The sequence below is a fragment of the Mus caroli genome, chromosome 1, assembly GCF_900094665.2.
Source record: "Mus caroli chromosome 1, CAROLI_EIJ_v1.1, whole genome shotgun sequence".
NCBI lineage: Eukaryota > Metazoa > Chordata > Mammalia > Rodentia > Muridae > Mus > Mus caroli.
The window spans coordinates 99209745-99232029 of record NC_034570.1 but is presented as its reverse complement, the minus strand read 5'-3'; the positions used below and the strand labels follow the sequence as shown (position 1 = coordinate 99232029).

General features: G+C 44.9%; 1 protein-coding gene and 1 long non-coding RNA gene across 2 annotated transcripts in view; one reads left to right on the top strand and one right to left on the bottom strand.

The window, feature by feature from the left end:
• Positions 1–15657, bottom strand: part of LOC110302444 — a 31961-nt gene extending 16304 nt beyond the window's left edge. Inside the window, exons 1-2 of the long non-coding RNA XR_002378798.1 lie at positions 15163–15657; positions 14932–14992 (exon numbers count right to left, since the gene is read on the bottom strand). This is a non-coding gene — a long non-coding RNA (uncharacterized LOC110302444). The remainder of the gene's footprint in view (positions 1–14931; positions 14993–15162) is intronic.
• Bcl2 (BCL2 apoptosis regulator) overlaps positions 1–19452 on the top strand; it is a 171580-nt gene extending 152128 nt beyond the window's left edge. Inside the window, exon 2 of the mRNA XM_021173243.2 lies at positions 14229–19452. Within this exon, the coding sequence (XP_021028902.1) occupies positions 14229–14363 (135 nt within the window). The 3' untranslated portion in view covers positions 14364–19452. The remainder of the gene's footprint in view (positions 1–14228) is intronic.
• The last annotated feature ends 2833 nt before the right edge of the window (positions 19453–22285 follow it).

Genomic DNA, 22285 nt, shown 5'->3' with positions numbered 1-22285 from the left:
CACACATATGCTCACAAAACACATACATGCACATACATATGCACATACACATGCACACACATATGCTCACACACATGCACACACACATGCACACACATATGCACACACACACATGCACACACATATGCACCAAATATGCACTCATACATGCAGGAACCCATGCACACACACATGCACATACCCACACACACCAATGTACACACATCCATTTCCTAGGTGTTTCAGGAGATAGGGATTACTGCCCAGGACATTTAAATGATCCTGCAGGTTCAAACGGATATGAAAAGCACATGAAATTGTAAGACTTACAGTTTTAAGAATGTTTCAGGAATGAAAACACACCAAGAAAACATGAGACTTAGCCTGTTTTGTTACTCTCCTTTATCCAACAAAATTCCTCTCAGTTAATTACAGTACCAATATTTAACTCTGTGGAAGCTAAAGGCAGCTGTAGAATAAACCTCTGGCAGACTGAGCCTGGTTCACAGGCTCAGCGTCATGTCAGACTTCCACTGTCAACTGGCACCCATAGTGCTTAGCACTACATGTCTTTCATGGTACCATTTTCTGGGCTGTCAAGAGTGGGAGGCATCAAGTGCAGCCCAAGTTCTATGTCAGTACCCACTGCCAGGGTCCTCCTATCTGGAAGAGGGCTGATGTAGGAGGAAGGTAGGACTCAGCAGTTCTTGGGACTAAAGAGATCTTATTTGTGCCAAGCAGCCAGTATTTTGGTCTTTTAAATGAGGAAGGGTGGAGAATTGCTACCTGCTAATGTCAGAGCAGTTCCAAACAGAAAATACGTGAAAGAAATCAAAATACAGAAAAAAATATTTGTTAAAAATTCGAGTCAAGGATGGAATGGAAAACCAAGGGCAGAGGAGGAGACTGGAAAGGGACTGAGTGGGGACACATGCGGTGTAAAAGCGGTATCCCATCTGAACACTGGTAGAGCCCGGGGAAGGCCAAGTCTGGAGGCCTCTGAGGGCCCACTTGGGTCTTTTCATCTAGCCTCTATTGTGTCCCCCACACCTGTCTTTTGGGTCAGGAACAACCCACAAAGGGGGATTCAGACCCCTAACACCCAGTTCAGAGGTGGAGTGAGACTCATGGCCACTGTCTACATACCAATATGTGCCAGCCCCAAACTCAGCTTCCCATTTTTCTCCTCAATTGGGTGCATTAGAGAGCTTATGCTGAACATGTTCTAACACACATGTGACTCCAGATATGGCTCATTAGGTCTCACTGCTTGAATCACAGACTGGCTCCACAAAACTCGAGCCTTTCAGAAACAAACCTAGGGAGAGGTCCGTGAATATAGGCAGGGTCTTGGGAATGGCTGTATGCCTAGGGTCTGAGGGGTTTAAAAACCTTTGCATAATAATAAAAAATACAGAGTAGTATTTCAGCAGAGCAGACTTCCGCATCTGGAGGCTACATTTCCAGAACGAGAGCTGCTGGCGGGGTCTGGACTGTGGTATGGCAGTCCTCCACATGCCTTCCTTGGAGCTTATAGAATGGAAGTTGTCACTGGCTTCTAACATTGTGGCCACGACTCCTTTTGATTCTGCAGCACAGCTGAATGGATTCTCAGAAGGGAATAAAATCCAGTTGTCACTCTACAAGTTCTTGGGCCAGCTGTTTTAATATTCTAAACAAGTCTCACGTGGGATTTGTTTTTGTGTCTCAGGTGGGATTTGTTTTTGTGACTCAGGGAAATTTTGTTCTCCTCCAAATTCCAGAATTTCTTGTAAAGCAGCTCTGTAGCAGGAGGGCTTTCCCTGAATTACATGGAAAGAATTTCTCCTTTGGGATTGGAGTCTCTTTCAGCGTAAATACTCTTGAGGTGCAAGGTGACGCGTGGTCTGAGCCAACAGGGCCAGACCACAGACCAGAGTGCACCACACACATTCCCGTGGGATCTAGTTCTGCAGTGTGCACGGGAGGCCTCATGACTTGTGGTTTCCCATGGTCACAGGGTCCTTTCTCTGATAATGCAGCCCCAAGGGATAATTCCTCCCTGCTCGGCTTCGGATATTAGCTAGCTGTCTTTGGAACCTGTCTCAGGACAATCCCAAATCCCTGAGTTGATTCCATGTCCTGCATATCTTCAGCTTTCTCTACTTGACTTTTTTCCTTCAGTGCTAGGGAATGAACCTAGGGCCTCACGCATGCTAGGCAAAGCTAGCACTGAGCTACTTACCCAACTCTCTTTGAACTCCTTAAGGCATGGGTCTGTTCTGCTCTGTCGGTCTTGAGCCCCCTTAGCTTCCTAGTTTCATTTGTTACACATCTCCAAAGGACTGGCTCTTGTACATATTTTTCCCTCCAGCACGAAAAGCATAATGAAGAAGCACACCTATGTGTAGAGCTTGTATGGCCTTAGATTCAAATCTCACTGTAACCTGGGCCAAGCTGATGGGCCTTTCTGATATTATTCTCTTGTCTCCTGTTGTTTATAAAGGCTACTCTACGGGGCCTGGCACAGTAGTTAGTTCTCACTCCAAATCTCAGATTTAGTGTCTGGCCAGAAGTAGACACTAGATAAATGCTTTGGTGCATGCTCTGACTCCCTCTGGGTTGCTTGAGTCAGATTCCAAAGATAGATCAAAGGGAGGAGGACCAGGCTTCTTTGCTCTGCAAAAAGCCTCCACAAAATAGGAACGTCCAAAGTTTACACCAATTTTCTTATGAAAACTATGTTATATATGAATAAGGTGCTGCTCACTAAAAATGACAATTTGATAGACCTAGTGCCCCCCACTAACGCCTTCACCTACCCAAACCTGAACTTCTGATGCCTTTAGGGTGAAGCGCTCTAGAGTGGGCATGTGTGGAAGGATTGATTTGTGTAATGAGTGTAGTGTTGCTGTACGATTCACTGTCACACAAAGCCGTGGTCACTGGCTTCCCCTGAAGTACTAATACAGTGTTGTACACAACGATATTTAGTAAATAGTGCTTCACTGGCTACTATTTTAGCAGTCTAGTGTCATAGTTTCAGTAGATGGGGTTACTGGAAAGTCTCAAGTAGGAACTCGGGTGTTGACAACTGACATGCCAGTCCAGCTCAAGAACTTTCAGCTCTGACTGAGGAATCACTGGTGCACATAGCCCAGAGACATGACTCAGCCCTCATTGTAGTCTAATCAGCAAATACGTGCAGACCTTCTGTAGGCATTGGGCAGGCTTCATGCTATAAAATACAAGAGGACAGGAACAGTCACTCTAATAAGTACCCAAGAGCACCCCTCACACTGGTGGGCTTTGTGCAGTGAGTGGACCCATGTGGTTCCCTGACTTTGCTCATGTCCATGGCAGACTCACTTCACTGCAGGATAGTGGCCTTAGGTCAGTCAGCTGTCAACATGCCCTAGAGGTTCTGCAGATGGAGAAGATTTCGGTCACCCACCCATCTTTCTCCCCTCCCCTCTCCTCTATCCTCCATTCCCTCTTTCCATATATGGCCATCTAGTTTTGGCAAGAGACTGCACACTGACCAAGAACTGCTCTGTAAATGGCCACACCAGCCTATCTCATCCCTGTGTTAATGAGGTTGAATCCAGAACTCTAGCCTTGACCCTGCCCAGTGTTCACATGCTCCATTACTAACAGCTGTTGTCAGCCACAGACACTTTGCATTTTCCTTGCGTTAGAGTGGGCTGTCCTTTCTGGCCTCGGGAAGACCATCTGAGGAAGGAAGAGGTTTGTCAGAGAGCCAGCCAGTGTGCCTTGAAATGCATCTGGTTTTATTCATGCTGAGTCTTTCCAGGTGAACTGAGCTAAATCATAAACTACAAAACAAAAGCAGATTTTCCTGAGCGCACCCACATGGAACACACTGAGTTTACCACCGTGTATCAGCCCCTGACTGAGACAGAGACGACGTAATCACCCTTCTTTTTACTGATGGCTGGATTGACGGGCCATCTTGGTCATTTGACTGTCACAGAGTGAATGGTTCCCTGGGCTGCAGAGTAGGAGGCTGGGAGTAGGTTGAGACTTGTTATGTCTTAAGGGATACTTTGGAGTGGGTTACTAGGCTTTCAGAAGAGTGAGACTTATTTGTCCTAGACTAAAACCTGTAGAAAGAGCCCACCCTGTGGAAGCCACAGCTGGTCTGGGACAGATGTTCCAGGTGCTATAGGTCTTCCATGAAAGCATTATGGAGCCAATATGGCATGGAATTTCCAGAAGAGACATCCAGTCTTAAGAGACACTTGCAGGCCAGGTATGGCTGGGAGCTGCCAGTGCCCAGCAAATGTCCCCTATGGGAAGAGCGTCTCCTTTAAGCTCCTTACTGGAACGTATCCCATCCCAGGGTTGAACTCATTTTCAGCAAATCCCCATTAGGAAACTCGGGTGCTTTGTACCTCCTCCCACCATCCTCAGTCAACACTTGCTGATTTAAACACGTGAAAAATCAAACATTTGGCTCCCAGCTCTGGTCCTCCCTGTTTAATCAATGAAGAGCCCCCTCTTGTCCCTGCCCCTCCCCCCAGCAGCGGTATACTGATGACAGTGATTAGACCAAACTGCAGAACTTCATAGGCATGCGCTTTCAGTTCCCATTTTTGGCATATTTTCATGAATTAACTCTTGCAGTGACATGCTAGGCCATGCCACGTGTTCACAGGCCACATGGCGGGTACAGTGGAACACTGCATGTGTGGCCCAAGAAATGACCTACAGGGTGAGTGTTTCCAGCTGCCACTGGTTCTGTGGAGTATCAGCAGCGCTTGCGGTCACTCTCACATACAAAGGTAGACACTGGGGCTTGTGGGATGATGCCAAGAGACAAGGAGGTAAGTGAGCACACAGTAGCCACAGATCCCAGGAAAGTCAGTGGTGGGTCTATCAAAATGCTAAACTGCACATGAGGCATGGAGAATCCCATCTGGCACCCAGGACAAGCAGAGCTTCACACTTTTCTCCCAGTCTGAGGCGCAATAATTAAAATTAGCATGAAGGCCAGGCACAATAGTGAATGCCTGTGATCACAGCTAATTGGGGTACTGGGGTGGGAGGACCACTTGACCCGACTTGAGACCAACCTCCTAACATAGTAAAACCCCGTCTCTTGAAAACAAAGGAATGGTACACTAGGTACCCTATAGAAACATAGGGTGTGGGGAGGCTGGAGAAGAGCTTAGAGAATCACCAGAGACAGGATCTTCTCCCACACCAAAAGGTCAGAGGCCCTAGCAGAGGGGCCTGAGCCCAGGGAGCTCTGAGACCAGCAGGGGCCTGTGGAAGCAGAGTGCAATGCAGATGGACCACTCTGAGAGGAATCTGGAGGTCACTGCCTGCAACATTATACTGACATATATTCTGGCATGCACCAGCACATCCCAAGCCATATCCCCAAGGATGCATGAGAAACAGAGAAGATCTTGACTGTGCATATCCAAGTAGTGCAACAGTTTGCAAAGGAAGGGAATGTAAGGCCTGCACAAATCTGAGCCTCTCACCTTATATCGAAGAATGCTCAGCTGGCCTGAATCCTCACCCAGAATAAGTCTGTTGAATGAACCATCCTACCACAGTTAGCTTGGATAACACTGGGGGAGACAGTCAGAATGAAAGGTGTCTCCCTAGTCCACAAACCACTGAGAGCAGAGCTAGAGAATCAGACACTCTGTCCAATTCCATATAGTGTAAAATTGTTAACCATCCCCCTCATGGATTGTAAGAAATACAGTTTTTAAAATATAGTTCATATGCCAGGAAATTCCACTTGCTATGAGCAATTCATTTTTTTAGAATATTCAAAAGGTGTAACAACTATTACACTAACTCCAGAACACATTTTTTTTTTATCAATCTAAAAGGACTTCTGTACACTTGACAGTTACTCCATAGTCCTCCCTCTCTCCAACTCCTGACAACCATTCATCTGATTTCTGTCTCTAAAACGTACCCTTTAGGACATTTCCTATAAAAGGAATTATGCTGCATTTGAACCTTTATGTCAGTCCTTTCATGTTTAGCTTTTGCTTCAAGGTTCACCCAGCATATCATACATAGCAGAGCCTCATTCCTTTATGGATAAAAAATATTGCACGGTGTAGGCCCACAATATTTTGTCTGTTTATCAGTTAGCAGATAGCTGGACTATTTCTTCTCTTCGGCTATTTCAAATAATGCTGACGTGAATATTCATGTACAGTTTTTATATGAGCATATGCTTTCAATTATATTGATTATATACTAAACTCTTGGTTCATGCAGTAGCTCACTATTTAAAGATCCATCAAACTGTTTTCTCCCATGGCTACTGCCTTTTATATTCCCAGTGCCATTGTGTTAAGGCTCCAACACTACACCCTCATCAACACTTGTTACTGTCCATTTTAGGAATTACAGCCATCTTAGGAGTTCTAAAGTGCCAGCTCACTGTAGTTTCCACTGCAGTTCCCTAACAACTAGTAATCTTAAGTATGTTTTCATGTTCTTATTGGTCACATCAGGGTCATTTAGTCCATTCAAAGTCTTTGCCTATTTTTCAGCTTGGCTAGCTATCTTTTTATGACCTAATTGTAGTAAGATTCATACACATCATGCTTTCTTAAATAGTACAATAACGTAAACTGATATTATTCTCCCCCAAATAATAACATGTTGTAAATCCAAAGCTAGAAATGATTGCATTCCAGGAAGGGCTCTGGCCAAAGCTGAATGCAGAAAGGGAAATGGAGAGCCTTTTCCAGGGCCACAGCCCTAGGATGCAGGCTACAGTGGGCAGAGTGGGTGAAACACCCTAAAAAAGGCTACTCTGGTTTAAATGTAAAACAGCCCACAGAAACTCATTTGTTGGAGCATTTTGTCTCCAGTGGGTGGTGCTGTTTTGGAAGGTTGTAGAACCTTTAAGAGGTAGGGCTTATCAGGAGTGGAGGCAGGCCTCCAGCACACTCAGTGCCTTGCTCTGCCTCCTGCTCTGCCATCCTGTTAGCAAGCAGCTTCACACTCCTGCCACCATGGCTTCCCCGTCATGATGGACAGCATTCCCCAACTTATCAGTCCAAAGAAATCCATTCTCTCTTCTAGTCAGGTAACTTAGCACACTAACAAGACAACTGGCACAAGTGCCATAAACTGAGTCCCTGCAGCATGTTGTAAGTCTCCTGGCCAAGACTCTGCAGGGTCAGTAGGCCTACGTGCACCAAAAGCTTTGAGTGGAAAGCTACCCTGAATTTTTAGAATATTACCAAAAAACTATACGATAGAGATAAATCATATTTAAAGGCTTCTTAGTGCCTTCCACAAAATCATGATTGGTGTCGAAATGAACAAGCAGGCTGAAGATGAGATGCCAAGGCTGGGTACAGATCGAACCTTCAGTCTCTTTTGTGATTAACTTGGTGAATGGAAGGACATAGCTGTAACTCTATACCCATTTCCATGTGTGCCTTTCATACCTCCCCATGCAGGAGGGACCTGAACCACAGCTGGATGGGTTGTTCTTCCTGCAGCATCTGCAGAGCTGGTGCACATCCCAAGCTTGTATCTGTGCTTCTCCCCAGGTTGTTTCTTACCCAGGCAAGTCAAGTGGTGGGTGAGCCAAGGAACCCTTCAAGTTCCTGCCCAGGGCTTTGGCCATGTCTGGGGTGTGAGACTCCTGTAGCAACTGGATATGTCTGAGAACACCCTTGGACCTGGTATCCTTTGACCAGCCTTACAAAGGTACCTCACAGATACCTTTGTAAGTTACTTTCGAACTGTTCTGCTCAAGAAATGAAGTGGTCTTCACATATCTCATCTTGTGCCCTCTTTGGCTCCTGAGATCCACCAGTTCATTTGCACCCTACCTAGATTTTCATAACAAAATATCTCCCAAACTTTTCTGGCTCAACCCATTGCAGGCAGGCAAGTTTTATTGTTGTTGTGTTTGGGCTTTTCATCTCTTGTCATTTGTCCAGAAGGTTTCAAGTTACAACCAAATGATGCTTAGATTAGGTTTCGTTGTATGCATGTCTTTGGCCAATGCTTCAAAGAGCCCTGCCTTCCAGGCCCAGAGCCTCTCCAAGATTGAGTTGCATTGACTGAGCAGTGGAGACTCTGAGGAAGAAGAGTGGCACTTCTCATGCCTCGACAAAGCGTTCCTCTACAGCCTGAGGCCAGGCAGCTGTGTGGACTTCAGCTCAGTGTTCACAAGCTCTTTTTTCCTTTCCTTTTCCCTCAGACCTGAATTCAATATTTTTGGGAGAATAGGGAAGGCTCAAGAAGCAAAGTCACAGGGAACAGATGCAAGCAAGCCACTGACAAAGCTAGCCTTTTCTTCAGAGGGAACCCTCAGGGCCCAGTTAGCACATGTGGCTGCAGAGGAAATCCTGCTCAGCCAAACGATAAGAAGGAAATGGAGTCACTTCCTCACCAGCTGCTTCACTCAGGTAGAAAAAAAAGCCTCCACTTCCTCGTGAGTGCCTGCTTCTGCTTCTGCTCAGAGCCAAACCTGATGTCAAAACAATCACGGCTTCCTTGTCCTCAGGGAGCACTTCCGGGCTCTACCAATCGATGACTTGTTTTCTTGCTGTCATCTTTATCCCTTCTCTCACTGGCATCCTCTTGAGTCCAACAGTTTAATATCAGCAAATAGTCAATGTTGGATTTGCATGTCTCCTACGATTCAGAAGCGCTAGGCTTCTATATGTCTGCCTGAATGTCCAGAAATAGCCTAGTTTTATGTAGCAAAGACCTCAATGGCCTGGATTGTTGTGCATTTGTAGAGAGAATCTTATAAGTATGTCTTTCCAGTGTGGGTAAGACAATACCATTGTCCTCAATGGAGGGCAAGTTGTCAAATGCTACCCTGGATACCTGCCTCGCAGAGGTTCACAGGGAATGAAGGTGGAAGTGACATCATGCTTAGCAACCATGCAGCACAGAAGCTGACCAGAAAGTAGATGATGTGCAGTGCCCTTGTGAGCTGGCTGAGCATCCCTCCTATGGGAAGGAACTGAAGGTGACTGCAAAGACCAGCAAGCTGGCCTTCACATGTTCTTTCTCTTAAAGATGCCCATTAGATTGGATTTGGAAGTCTTGCTATATAATTAAAGAAATCAGCTTCTTCCACTAATGTGTGTTTGTCAAATGGCTAGTGGGTGACAGACTCCTGCACCAGGGATCCAGAGAAAAATAAAATACAAACCTGCAGCCCCAAATGCTAATGGCTGGATGAGACAGTCATGGAAATAGATGATATTTATGCCACAGGTGACAAGGAACTCCTTTAGCTTAGTGTTGAAAACGGCTTTTCTGGGTCTCTGAATGAGCAAGTGTTTGCTGAAAAGCAGAAGGAACTGAGAAGCAGCAGCCTGGGCCAGAGCCTGGACACAGGACGTGAAGAATCTGATCTTAGAAAATCAGCATGGAGGTGAGGGGTTTGTCACTAGATGGCTCATTCTGGCTACAGGAAGCAACTGTTTAATGTGGAGTCCAAGGCTGGAGGTAGAGGACATGGATTGGAAGCCACAACAGACTTATGAGAGGCAGTGATGGAGACAGAAGTTTGTGTTGGTGGCCATCAGTGTTGAGGCCATCAGCCCTCCCTCCCAGGCCTTTCCCCTGCATTGGTAACTAACTTCACCTCCAGCTCCCACCACTTGAAGCCTATCTCTGCTTGAGAGCCCACTTCACCCATGTGCAATGGGTTGGAAGTCCTATGGTACTGACCCCTGTGTAACGCAGGCACACTCTGCATGTTCCGCAAACTAGGAGCTATGGCTCAAATTCCCAGCTCACTGGTCCACACTAGTTCCTAGGTCTCTCCAGCAGGGTTAATCCCTAAAAGGATGGAGCCTCTCTTGTTGGAAGAGGAGATTCTAGCTTGGCCGTTTTCCCTACTCTTACATCCTCCTCAGTTACAGTGTCTTGGGCTCAGCTCCCAGGTAGACTGCTTACACCCAGTTTTTGGCTTTGAGTTTGTTATGGGGAAACCCAAGCTAACATGTGGCATGTGCACCATGATGGCAGGAAGAGGGGCAGACTTGATGGAGGGAACAATGGTAGACTGCAACCGTGGAGGTTAAAGAGATGACTCAGTTAGCACAGTGCTAGCTCCACATGCAAGAGGGCCTGAATTATTAGCATCCTCATAAAACCTAGGATGACATCAAGTGCCTGTAATCCCAGCAGAGGAAGCAGAGACAGAAGGGTTCCTGGAGCTCAACGCTTATCCAGTCTGTGTCTCAAAAAATAAGGCAGAAAACAACTGAAGAAAACACCCAATGCTAACTTCTGGCTTTCACATGGGTGTGTGTGTGTGTGTGTGTGTGTGTGTTCACTTGAATGCATACATGCACACCCTAGATGAACATACACATATAACACACACAAGAAAGCAACTGGAATAGAAGCTGACAGCTTGAATGAGAATAGAGAAGTATATAATGACTTCAGAGACTTCATCACATGCATGGTATTTAAGATGGGAACAGGAAGAAGATTGACAAAGAGGGAGAGTAAGCTGGGCAGAAGCCAGACATATCTAGACCATCCTAGGAAGAGGTGCCCATGAAAGGTACAGCAAGGAAATTCTCCAGGAAGCAAGAGGAGCCCCAAAGAATGAGGAGCATGAATGATTTGAGTGGTCAAAGACCTTTGTGCAATGCTACCTGACAAGCATGCTGGCAATTAGCCACATAGCAGGTGAGGCTGCCATGAGGTGGCCTCAGAGGCATAGGAGGAAATAAGCAAGATGACAGTAAAAGGAAGGTAACAGGAACCAAAGAGAGGAACTGGCGGCGTCTGGAAGGGAAAAGAAAGCAGGTAGGGTAGATCGTGTGCCACCCAGACAGTGTGAGAAAAATCAGAATGTCTGTATACCAGGGAAAGGGGGCAGAAGACAGGGCGAAGCTGACATGGCGCTGCAGAGTGGTGACAGCTGGTGGTGGAAGATCCCAGAAGCCACAGAAGACAGTAGAATCCTCCTGGAGGGTGGGGATGAGTGCCCAGGAGCTGGATTTGCAGGCAGTTATTTGCTGCCTGACTTAAGTAATGGGACCTGAACTTGGGTCCTCTGCCAGAGCAACATATGCCCTAACCACTGATCCATCTCTTCAGCCCCTTTGTTGTTTTCAATACATAAAATAAGCAAATAGGACTGGAGAGATGGCTCAGCGGTTAAGACCACTAACTGCTCTCCCAGAGGTCTTGAGTTCAAATCCCAGCAACCACATGGTGGCTCACAACCATCTGTAATGAGATCTGCTGCCCTCTTCTGGTGTGTCTGAAGACAGCTACAGAATACTTATATATAATAAAATAAGCAAATAAGCACTTCAAATGGATCTCATACTTGAACGAATAACGACCGGCTGTTCAAATAACTTCAGAGATCTCCCTTACTGGGATGTATGAGAAAGCAAGATTCTCTCTAGAAATGGCTCTTCAGAGGTTCAGTTCAGAGCTCACAGGGTTCCCTTGCGATTTGGAATTACAGTGGGCAGGGCTTTGGGTCCTTGGGCAATGTGCAGGGATTAAATGATTCACCACCGCCCTGTCCTGCAAACCAATGGACTAGTCATCAACACAGGACAAGCAGATATAGCTACTCCCACTTCCGTCTTCAGAACTAAAGCTGGCTCCCTAGGGAGCTGGAGCCAGAGGAGGGCACAGGCAGGTGGAGCTGTGCAGAGCTACCAAAGGGCAAGGTGGAGGACAGACAACAGGACACATTGCTATCACTGTGTTTGCTCTCTTCGGGACCACACTGACAGAGGGAATGCAAGGAACATATGGTACTCTTTACAGATACCGATTGTGCGACCATGGGGAGGTAAATAAGGTTCAGGGTTGGATAATTTGCTTAAGGACACAAACTAAAAAAATTTCAAAGCTGAGGGGTCACACAGATCCTTCAGCAAGTTTAGAGGCCTTTCAAGACCCTTGGGGCTTCAAATCCTCTCACACACACCCCACTCTTTCAGCCAGGAGGTATTAATCTAGCTCACCTGACTCTCAGAAAGCTGTTTTTCTTTACAATACCCTTGGGAAATGGCCCTTGGGATGCTGCCTGAGACTGTTGGGGAGAAAGGGTGAAGGCATAAAGGGACGACCCAGCTCCAGGAAGGGAAGGGTCTCGGGGAGACATTTCTTCAGTCCCCTAGCTCTATGTACTAAGCAACCTGGAGAAAAAACTACTCCCCCCCCCCAGAATTGTCTCTGCTTCTGCCACTTTCTCAGGAGGACTAGGAAGGTCACATGACCAAGGGCTTAATTTGTTTTAGATTTTGCCACAGAAAACAGATAGAATTCAAGAAACAGCCTGACCCTCTCAGTGGAAAGCTTGAGATCGAAGATGCCCTGAAAAACTAGGGTATCTTTGACTGGGCCTTTAGGGGCTTACACACTCTTGGATATGGAAAAGATGGCAGAAGACCACTGGATGTGGCAGCTGTCTTTCTTCCACCTGTCAGGTGGTCCCTCCTCGTGCACAGGAAAGGCTACTTCTTCAGAGGTCATCAAGGTGGAACCTGATCTGTGACAAAGAGAACTGTGCATATATTTCATTTGTACCCTTTGCTGTCTTTTCTGGAACTCAATTTTAGACATCCCCAACAACAGATACATAAAAAGAAATCATCTGCGCCCCCTCCTGGCAAAAGTTAATCTAGCCTCACCAGAGCTACCCAACGTTTGCCTAGGGCCAGCAACTCCGTCCATTGCTAAAGTGGCCAACATCATTGATGTTCACCTAGGCTGCTTGTTCTTTTGTGGCCCTTGGTCTAAGGGTGTCCTGTAAAGTAGAGCTTCTCAGCCTCCATGTCATTGGTATCTGGATCTGAGTCATCCTTCCTAGTAGAAGCTACCCATACCTTATGGGATGGTGACACTCCTGATAGCTACCCACTGAAGCCAATAACTCATTGGCCTCAAATAATGAGGACCAGATATTTTCAAACATCCCTAGGGGACGAAATGCTCCTTCATCTGAACCAGGGCCTTAAACCATTGCCCCTTTGCAAACAGTGCTTTGGGTCAGAAGGCTGCCACGAGGGGGCAAGGTCAGTTCAGGACAATCCCTTCATAATTATTGGTAATTATTGGTATTAACGGCATTGATGCATTGTCAGTAGATTTCTGGGAACTTATTCTTTCAAAATATGAATGGCTAAACACCTTATACACAAAAGAATATCTTAATATTGCTTTAATTCTGCATGAAACATAAAATGTTGTTTATAGGATCGGGTATAGGATACTATGCATTCATGAAGAAGAGCCATGTGAATAGATATTTAGCAATGCGAGCAACTCCTTCAGTTGTGCATTTAGCCTCCCCTTTAAGACTACTTCAGAATCCTCTGAGGCAGTTCCATATAGAAGGAATAGATTAATAAGCACACAGAGAAAGTAGGCCAAACTCAAAACAGTGTGAGGGCTGAGGAAATGGCTCGGCTGGNCAAGGATTTACTTCACAAGCATGAAGATATGCTTTTAATTCCCTGCATTGTGTGAAAAGCTAGGTGTGGTGGCACCTAGCCAGAATCCCAGTGCCAGAGAGCACAAAGCAAAGCAAAGGGCATTGGCTCGTTTCTGGGTTCAAATCCTAGTTCTACCACTTCCTGAACATATTCTTTAACTCCTAACAACGCCCTACTCAGTGAATTCCTACAAGTGAGCTAGATTGGCTCTCTCCATCAAAACTGCAGCCTGTAATCTGGGCAGTTATGCCTGGCTCTTCTCCCTCACAACTGCCCTGTAACTTGACTCGCAGCCCATTACAACAGGCAGGTGAGATTGCCATTTTCTAGACAGGAAGGACGAAAACGATTTTGTAAGATCGGTATGAAAAACAAGATAATGTCTGTTAGGTGTCTAGTACAGTCCCTAGGATACAGCAAGCTCACAATAAAAAGGAAAGGTGTGAGAGACATTGACTGAACTGTGCTTTATTGTTTTTATGAATGGCTGTGCAAGCAAAAAAAAATTGCAAAACCGCCAATTTTCCCATCTTCACTGTCTTATCCTGAACACTTTCCTATCCATTGCCTTCCATGATATCACTTGGGGTGAGCCCTGTTTCACAAGTGATTTGTACAATAAGAGCTTCTAGTCCACTTTTTGTCATTGCTTCCAAAGAGGTTTGCATCCCCTCTGATGTCTGAAGTTACCTGGCATGCTGGGGCACAGGGTACCGTGCCTCTGCCCTGCTGGTAGGGAGGCCTTATGAGATCTCTTGGTGGCTAACGGTCTTTCTTTGTCCTTCTTTCTCTCTCCCTCTGCAGGATGCCTTTGTGGAACTATATGGCCCCAGCATGCGACCTCTGTTTGATTTCTCCTGGCTGTCTCTGAAGACACTGCTCAGCCTGGCCCTGGTTGGGGCCTGCATCACTCTGGGTGCATACCTGGGCCACAAGTGAGGTCGACAGACCTGCCCCAAACAAATATGCAAAAGGTTCACTAAAGCAGTAGAAATTATATGCATTATCAATGATGTACCATGAAACAAAGTTGTGATCTTTTTTTAAAGCAGAATACACACACACACACACACACACACACACATTCAGGCAAATGGTCGAATCAGCTATTTACTGCCAAAGGGAAATATCATTTATTTTTTACATTATTTAGAGAAAAAAAGATTTATTTATTTAAGACAGTTCCACTGAAACTCCAGGCTTTGAAAACCGTACCAGGAATTGCCAAGAAACGTGTGGCTCCACCTGCTGGCCTGTGCCTGTGGTCATGGATCTGTTTTCCATATTGGCCAGACTGACCCACCATCTAAAGAGCAAGTGGCACAGGACCCTGACTGCTGGAGAAGCCTGTAGTCTGGCTGCTAGAAGCTGTGAAGAAGGCTTCAATGTGATCTCTATATACTGGCCCTGGGGGCCAGGATGCTAGAAGGAGCAGGTGCCTAAAAGAAAGCCTGGTCTTCCTTGGACTGGAGAAGGGACTTTTGTATATGACTCACATGGTACATACCCAGTCAGAGGACAAAGGCTGGAAACTTCAGATGAACTTGGTACCCACTGAGACTTCCCTGCTCAAAGACAGTGATGGGAAAATGCCCTTAATCATAGGAAATTATTTTTTTAAGCTACCAATTGTGCCGAGAAGCATTTTAGCAGTTTATACAATATCATCCAGTACCTTAAGCCCTGACTGTAGATAATCATATATTTTGGATACACACACCCCTCCTCCAATACTCACTCTGTCCGAGGAGGAAACAAAGGCTTCTGGATTCCGGAAGTGGATGTGTGATGACTTCTTCAGCATCAGGAAGAATGGGGGTCACCTAGCGCTTCAGGCAGCCACAAGTGCCTGCTTTATGGAGACAACATCTGCAGAACCTCTCTGTGGCTCAGCAACTTGGCCTGGGCTGCCTGCCTTGAGTGTGGCCCTCACCAGCCTCCTCACCGGGTTTGGAACAGAGCAGCTGGTCTCTGAGCTCAGACTTACCCAGTAAGAAAGAGCAATATCGAGATTCACTTACCGAGGTCTGCTACCCTCAGGCCCTCCAGGCTGGGCCTGTCTGGAGCAGGAGAACTGCTCTTCCTAAGACACTTGGCACTGTAGAGAGGAGAAAGCAGGTAGTGTCCATCCTGCCTGAGGGCATAGTGAAGGCAGGAAGACCACCATACAAAAGAAGAAGCCCGGCGGGGCTTTAGGCGGCCACAGGTACCTGCTGGCAGTGCTGTCACATTTAAGGCAAGGCTTTAAGTTACTTTGGCCATAAATCCTAAGGACGCACTGAAGCAAGGTTCACGGAGTCGATGATCCATGTCTATGGATTTACATGTAAAACATGATCTTGTTGTTTGGTTTTATTTGAAAATCTGACAGAGGGAGAGAATAAAAAGTTTCAGGAATGTATGGAATGTGGAGATTATACATCCTGGGGCCAAAAAAAAAAAAAAAGATGGTATATTATGGAGGAATAACAAAAGGAGTGAAATTTCCAGCTAATGAAAGGGGAACCACTTTTTCCCCAAGTTCAGAGTTAGCATGGGGGTATTTGTGGAATTAACTTTGGGGCATTATCACACCCTGTACCATTCATCTGTATTAACGTTGGAATGTACTTCATTCAATGTTTATTACTGTGGTTGATATTTCAAAAGCTGCTTTCAAAAAGAATCCATGCATCTCAGCATTGTTTAAATTGTATTTAGTTATGACCTCTAGAATGTTTGTTAGTCACACAAACAAAAAAAAGATACTTTTTCCATTTGAGGTATTTGTCTCTTGATTCTTCAAAGGCATTTCTGAAAAGGTGGGAACAGCTTTAGAGAGATGCGAGGGACTGATGGAGCTGGGCTTGACTGTTCCCTCCGCTGTGCTGTTGGAGCCTACCCCTCTGCCGGGACAGACCCTGGGATTGCTTATCATGATGGATATAGCTATTGCCCACTCGACCTTGTTTCTTCCAGGTTTACTTGTCCTTGGATGATTCAGCATTTAACTCAAGTTACCTAGGATTTCATGCATGTTTGGTTAAACCCATGTGTTCATTCACTTAGAAATCCAGATGGGAAGCAGAGCAAAGGGTTAGGACCTGGCTCTAGCAGCTAGGCCTCCAGAGGGTTGCTTTGTGTGGCCTGTTGAGCATAGATGTTTCAGGACTCCTCTTATCCCCAGTCCCCTAGGCCTGCCTCCCTGTGCAGAGAGAGAGAGAGAGAGAGAGAGAGAGAGAGAGAGAGAGAGAGAGAACAAGCGAGCAGGAGAGCAGGAGAGCCAGAACTCCCCAGTAGGTCTCAGAGAACAGGATGATCAGAACTTTTCAAGTTATTCTAGTTTTTAAGCGAAATATTATCCTGTGAAAGGTTTACATTCTCCACGCGATGAATATGGAATAAGAAACCCTGTGCTGCTATCCTGCCAAGATCATTGTAATGGAGGAGTCGGTTTGCAGTACACACCAAGTGACCGGCTCCTTCAAGCTGCTTCTTGAAGTAACGATGAAGAACACAGACATTTATTTTAAATATAAAACCTGTTTCTCTTTTGTTTTTGTTGCTATTGTTCAAACTTGGATTTGTAGAGTATTTGAAAAAAGTGTATATACATTTAAAAGAAGAAGAAGAAGCAGCTCATAGGAGTCCTTCAGGTGTGGGATTTTGTTTTCTGATTTGAATGGCAAATTCTCCAAGTCCCTGGACCCCAGAACTGGACAGTATTGTGGCTGCATTTGCTCTAAAAGTAGTTGGTGATGCAATTTTTTTCTTGTTAAAAACATGTTAGAAGCAAAGAGTATACATAGAATCTGCCTTGACTAGCCTTTTTCTTCCTCTTTTTTTTTTTTTAATAACCTCAATTATTTTGCAATCAGGCAACAGAGAGCCATCTGCATGTAGTTCATATTTCAGAAGGGCTTCACACTCAAATCTCACCTCCCCTGTAAGCTTTGAAATCTCTTTATCAATCAAAGCCAAGCAGACGTAGAAGTGGGCTGAGAGACTCAGAGAGAGCCATTGAGAAGAGCAACCCAATGCCCTCCAGAGCCCCAGTGCCCACCCAGGCTCTCTGAAAGAGAGGTGGCAAAAAACCAGAGAGGTTGATCTTCAGTGATTCCTCAGGGCCTGAACTTGCGTGAAGGCTTGAGATTTCCATGAGAGCCACAGTTAAGGGAGCACTTTCATGTAGTTCAAGTAAAACCCTCCATCCTGCCCAGCTTGCTTGTCTCTGCATGTTTGGGTGTGGCCTTTATTCATCCATACATACATTTTTTCCACAGGCATATTCTTATTTATTACATCTAAGAGCCTTTCTGTGTCTAGGAAAGGGGAAAGCAGGGTTTAGGAAGTGCTCATAAGCCAGGAGGGATTATAATAATCAGGACTGAATGTAGATAGTGGGGGGGGGCAGTACCCACATGTGTAGGTCCCACACTGAATAGAATAGGCAGAATTGTGAATAGCCCGTGTTTGTAATGGAGTCTAGACTAAAACAACTCATAAATGTGAGCTTCAGCTCTAACTGTGCTTTGAAGGTGATGGGTGTCTCTATACTTCCTTATCAGTTACAGTTAGAAATGTACACCTACCCTATCAGGAAAAAATAACAGGAAAAGGTTGAAATATAAGCCAGTCTAAGGAAATTAGGGAGCCGCTGAAGTTCTCTTCTGAGCTTACGCTATGGTCTCTATTGCAGCTCAGACAAATATGATCACACACTTTTTAAGAAATACAATTCTCCATTGTCGGGCCCACGAAGGCTCTGATCTGATCTGTATTGTTGCCCAATTTGGGTCTTTCAGGGATTTTTCTATGCCATTATTATAGGGACAAAGGACACTTGTTATGAGGTGGGAGAGATGAAGAATTCTTAAATGAGTAGAACATTTCCTAGATTGGGCCAGGGTGTGGAGGTCTTCAGCAAAATCAAGGCTGTGAGAAGTGAGGGACCTTTATGGGGGTCAAAGTTATGTTCGTCTGAGGACTTTTTGCAAGAAGCAAGGAAGCTCTATGGTACATTTATATTCCAGGGACATTGACCTAATTCAAAGTCTGGCTTAATATGGTCAAGCAATAGCATATGTTTCAAGTTGGAATTGGCTAATGAGTGTTTAAACAGTAAGTTTGACATTTTAACCAACAGGGTATTTAAACAACAACTTTCCAGTTGGTAGGGACATCTGTTTCTCACTGTTTATTATACACAACATAGAAAAAAATTCAATAAGACTGAATTAAGTAAAACATTGTGAGACTGAGTTAGGTAAACGATTGTGGCAGTCTCTTAGCCCTGGCCAGGGAATTATTCAATCCTCTATAGACATCTGTGCACTGTGCATCTCTCCAGGCATGAAGAAAACCAGGTAGAGGGCAGATGGCACCTGAGCACTTCATCCTAGATATCTAAGAAGAATAACATAAAGCCAGTGTTCTGTGCACCAAGTCCAGTACAGAAGACAAAAAGAGTCACAGAAGATGGAAAAGCTAGCTAATCAGAAATCCTGGGAATGTTAAATGTGCTGGCCATGTGGCTATGCGGCAATGCCTGTACCTTCCCACTTGGGAACCTGCAGCGGGCCCTCCAGCTGGCTCCCTTCATGAAATCCTCCCCTCCAAGATAACATCTGAAGGATTGATGGCAGATTCAGTTTCCATTAGGAGATATTTTCCTTTGGAGACAGGGGTTCTCTATTAAAATATCTTCTTAGGTTTTCAGCTAAACTTTGCTTTGGCTTCAGTTATAGTGGGGTTATTTCTAAGTAAAGTAATGTTCAAATAAGTGTTTTGTATTGGAAGCTTTGTTATCAAGATTTTCATACTTTTATCCATGGGCTGCTTTTAAGGTTGATACTTTTAGGCGTGGCTGATACCTATAGCACTGTACATACAAGAAATATATAAGTGTACTTGGCATAGTTAAGGTAAAATAAGTCTCCAGTTGGCTACTGTTACATATAATGGCTCTTTGTTTGTGTTGTTAGAAAACATTACATTGCCATTAACTCCCCATGTCTGTCTGAAAAACAATAAAGTACAGTGAGCAGCCTCAGTTGTCCTCTGGAACTGTTTATAATACGCTAACATGGTTGTGCTGACTCTTCGTCATTATCAAAGAAACCTTTGGAAAGCCTTCCTAACAAGCTACTAAGACCATCATGAACACATTCTAATGAAGGCCTGGGAGACAAGGCATGGATTACATTGCCTGAGAGAATTCATATTGCTATTTGGTGAGTTATTTCATGTGAATGGAGAGCTCAGCCTTCATTCCTGTTACTGTAATATAATATTCTGACAGAAAGCAACTTAGGAGAGAAAGGCTTGAAGGTCACAATTCCAAGTTATAATCCAAGATAGCAGAGAAAAGTTAAGGCCACAAGAACTTAAAACAGCTAGACACATCCCACCCACAGCCAAGGGCAGGAGACTAGATATGCACATGCTTGTACTTAGCTCAATCTTTTTCACACTTACACAGTTCAGGACCATCTGCCTAGGGAATGGTGCGTCCCACAATGAGCTGGGTCTCCCAGCATCAAATAATTTAAGATAATCCCTCATAGACATGTCCATAGACCAACCCAATATAGACAGTCCCTCAGAGACTTCCCAATTGATTCTGGATTGTATCAAGCTGACAATCAAAGCTCACCACCAACATTTCACAGTATGAAATGCTATATGAAAAGGTGAGAAGCTGAAGGCTTCTTCTGAAGCTAAGACTGTAAGACAACCAAAATGAACACTTTCTTTGGAGTGTATAAACTCTTAAGTTATAAGAGACTCAATATTTCTTATGTTTCAGTTCTGATATTCTAAGCCTCAATCACACAAGTCTCTGCCCTTCAACTTGATTCAAAGGCCTGTGGTAGTAACATCTGTCTGTTTAACATCCTCTGGATATAAAACCATGTAAATACTGCCAGCTGTTCTGATACCTCAGAAGGTAGACATTAGCCTCTTTTATTCTCATGTTCTCAGTGACCACAAGGCAGGATCCTGATTCTATTCATGCCTACTCGGCGCCTCAACTCCATCCTTTCTTCCTTTCCAATTAACTGATCTCCACACAGAGCCATGGTGTGGCAACCTTTCTGAGCGGGCCCAACTTTGAGATGTTTACAGGAATTGTCACACCATGGCTTTTCTTCATAAAAGTATCTCCCCAACAATAGCCCCAAGGCCAGACAGGTTCTCACCCACCTCCCCGCCCTCAGTCTTCAGCCACTCAGGAGACATGCCATTCATCTGCTCTCTCTTAACCCTCCCCTGAAGTGCCCCACACCATTCCAGGCAGGCACCTTTTATGTACAGCTACCCAACTACAGGTCACAAACCTTCAGATTTTTCCTGTAGAAATCTCGGTATTGATCAATTTAAGCTATCAATTCTAAGGTATACCATACTAGTGTTCGGGCTCAAACTCAGGACAATTGGCTAACAGAGGTGCCCACTAACATATTAAATCTGATGCTGGTCCCAGCACCCCTCAGTCTCTTATCACCTTCAGTGCACACCTGGCTGGCATAACCCACCTCGTACCCTGATCTCCCCAACCCAGGTATGACCTGGGCTTCCCTCCCGCAGCTCCTCTAGCCTCTATATAACTCAGACATTTTGGCTATGCTAGTATCTTGGCTGCCCCTCTTGGCTAGCAGCTCGCCTGTCTCCACTGCCCTCTCTCTCCTCCCCCTTGCCCCCTCTCTCCTCACTTCCCTCTCCCCTACTCCTATCTTCTCTTCCATCTCCTCAGGGTCAGGTCCACTCTGGCCTCTCCCAGACATTCCTGCCTCTGGCTATGCTCGCCCTCATATCTACAGTAAATCTTCCCCTCCACCATGCTAAGAGCAGTCATGGCCTTTTTCAGTTTTGCTTTTTTCATTCAATGAGGATATACTGACTTTGAAGAGAAAAGGAAGGAAATGTAAATCTTCTAGGCATAAAAATTTATTTATTTTGTCTTGTTTTCTTGCACATTATGTTGAATATCACTTTACTGCAGTATGTAGTTTCTACTGTACATAATTTTAAAGTGATAGAACAAATATATTTTAAAATGCCAGCCCTTAAATTCTGGGCAAGGTTTGTATTAGTATATGTCAAAAATTCAATTTTAAAATGGCCTCCCAGAGAGTCAGCCAACTCAGTGATTCTCTCTTTCAATTTATTTTTATTATTACCGTTTATGAATGATGGGGGTGGTATATGTGTGTCCTAGTGGATATGGACGTCAGAGGATAATTTCTCGGATTAAGTTCTCTCCTTTCTTGAGTAAATTATTTCCAGGAACCAACCTCACATGGTCAGCTTGTAAGTTTGTCCGCCGAGCTATCTCACTAAACCAATTCATCAAATCTCTTGAGAAAAGGAAAGATAGATGGCTGGAATGTGGGTGACAGGGTTTTGGTGGTGTTTGTGTGTTTGTGTTTTTTCTTTGTTTTGTGTCTGTTTATTTTTAGACACAGCTTCACCATCTGTTTTATTTATTTGTTTATTCTGCACTGTATGTATCTGGGTGTTTTGCTTTACCTGTATGACTGCACCAGCATGTCTGGTGCCCACAGAAGCAGGCATCTGGAATTGTAGTCACAGATGGTTATGAGCCATGTGGGTGCTGGGAATCAAATCCATCACCTCTGGAAGATTATCCAGTGCTCTAAACCACTGAGCCACCTCTCCATGGTAACAATTTCCACAACCCAAATGTCCCAGGACTTCTTAATCCCTTTACAAACTCCATGAGGAATTCTCCAAGTACACTTCACTAGGAATCATTATCACGTCATGGACGAGCTATAAATTACATCACCTAAGAAAGTTCTGACACAGAATTTAGGTAAATTTCCTCGTTTGTTTTAACTTTTTTTTTTTTTTTTTTT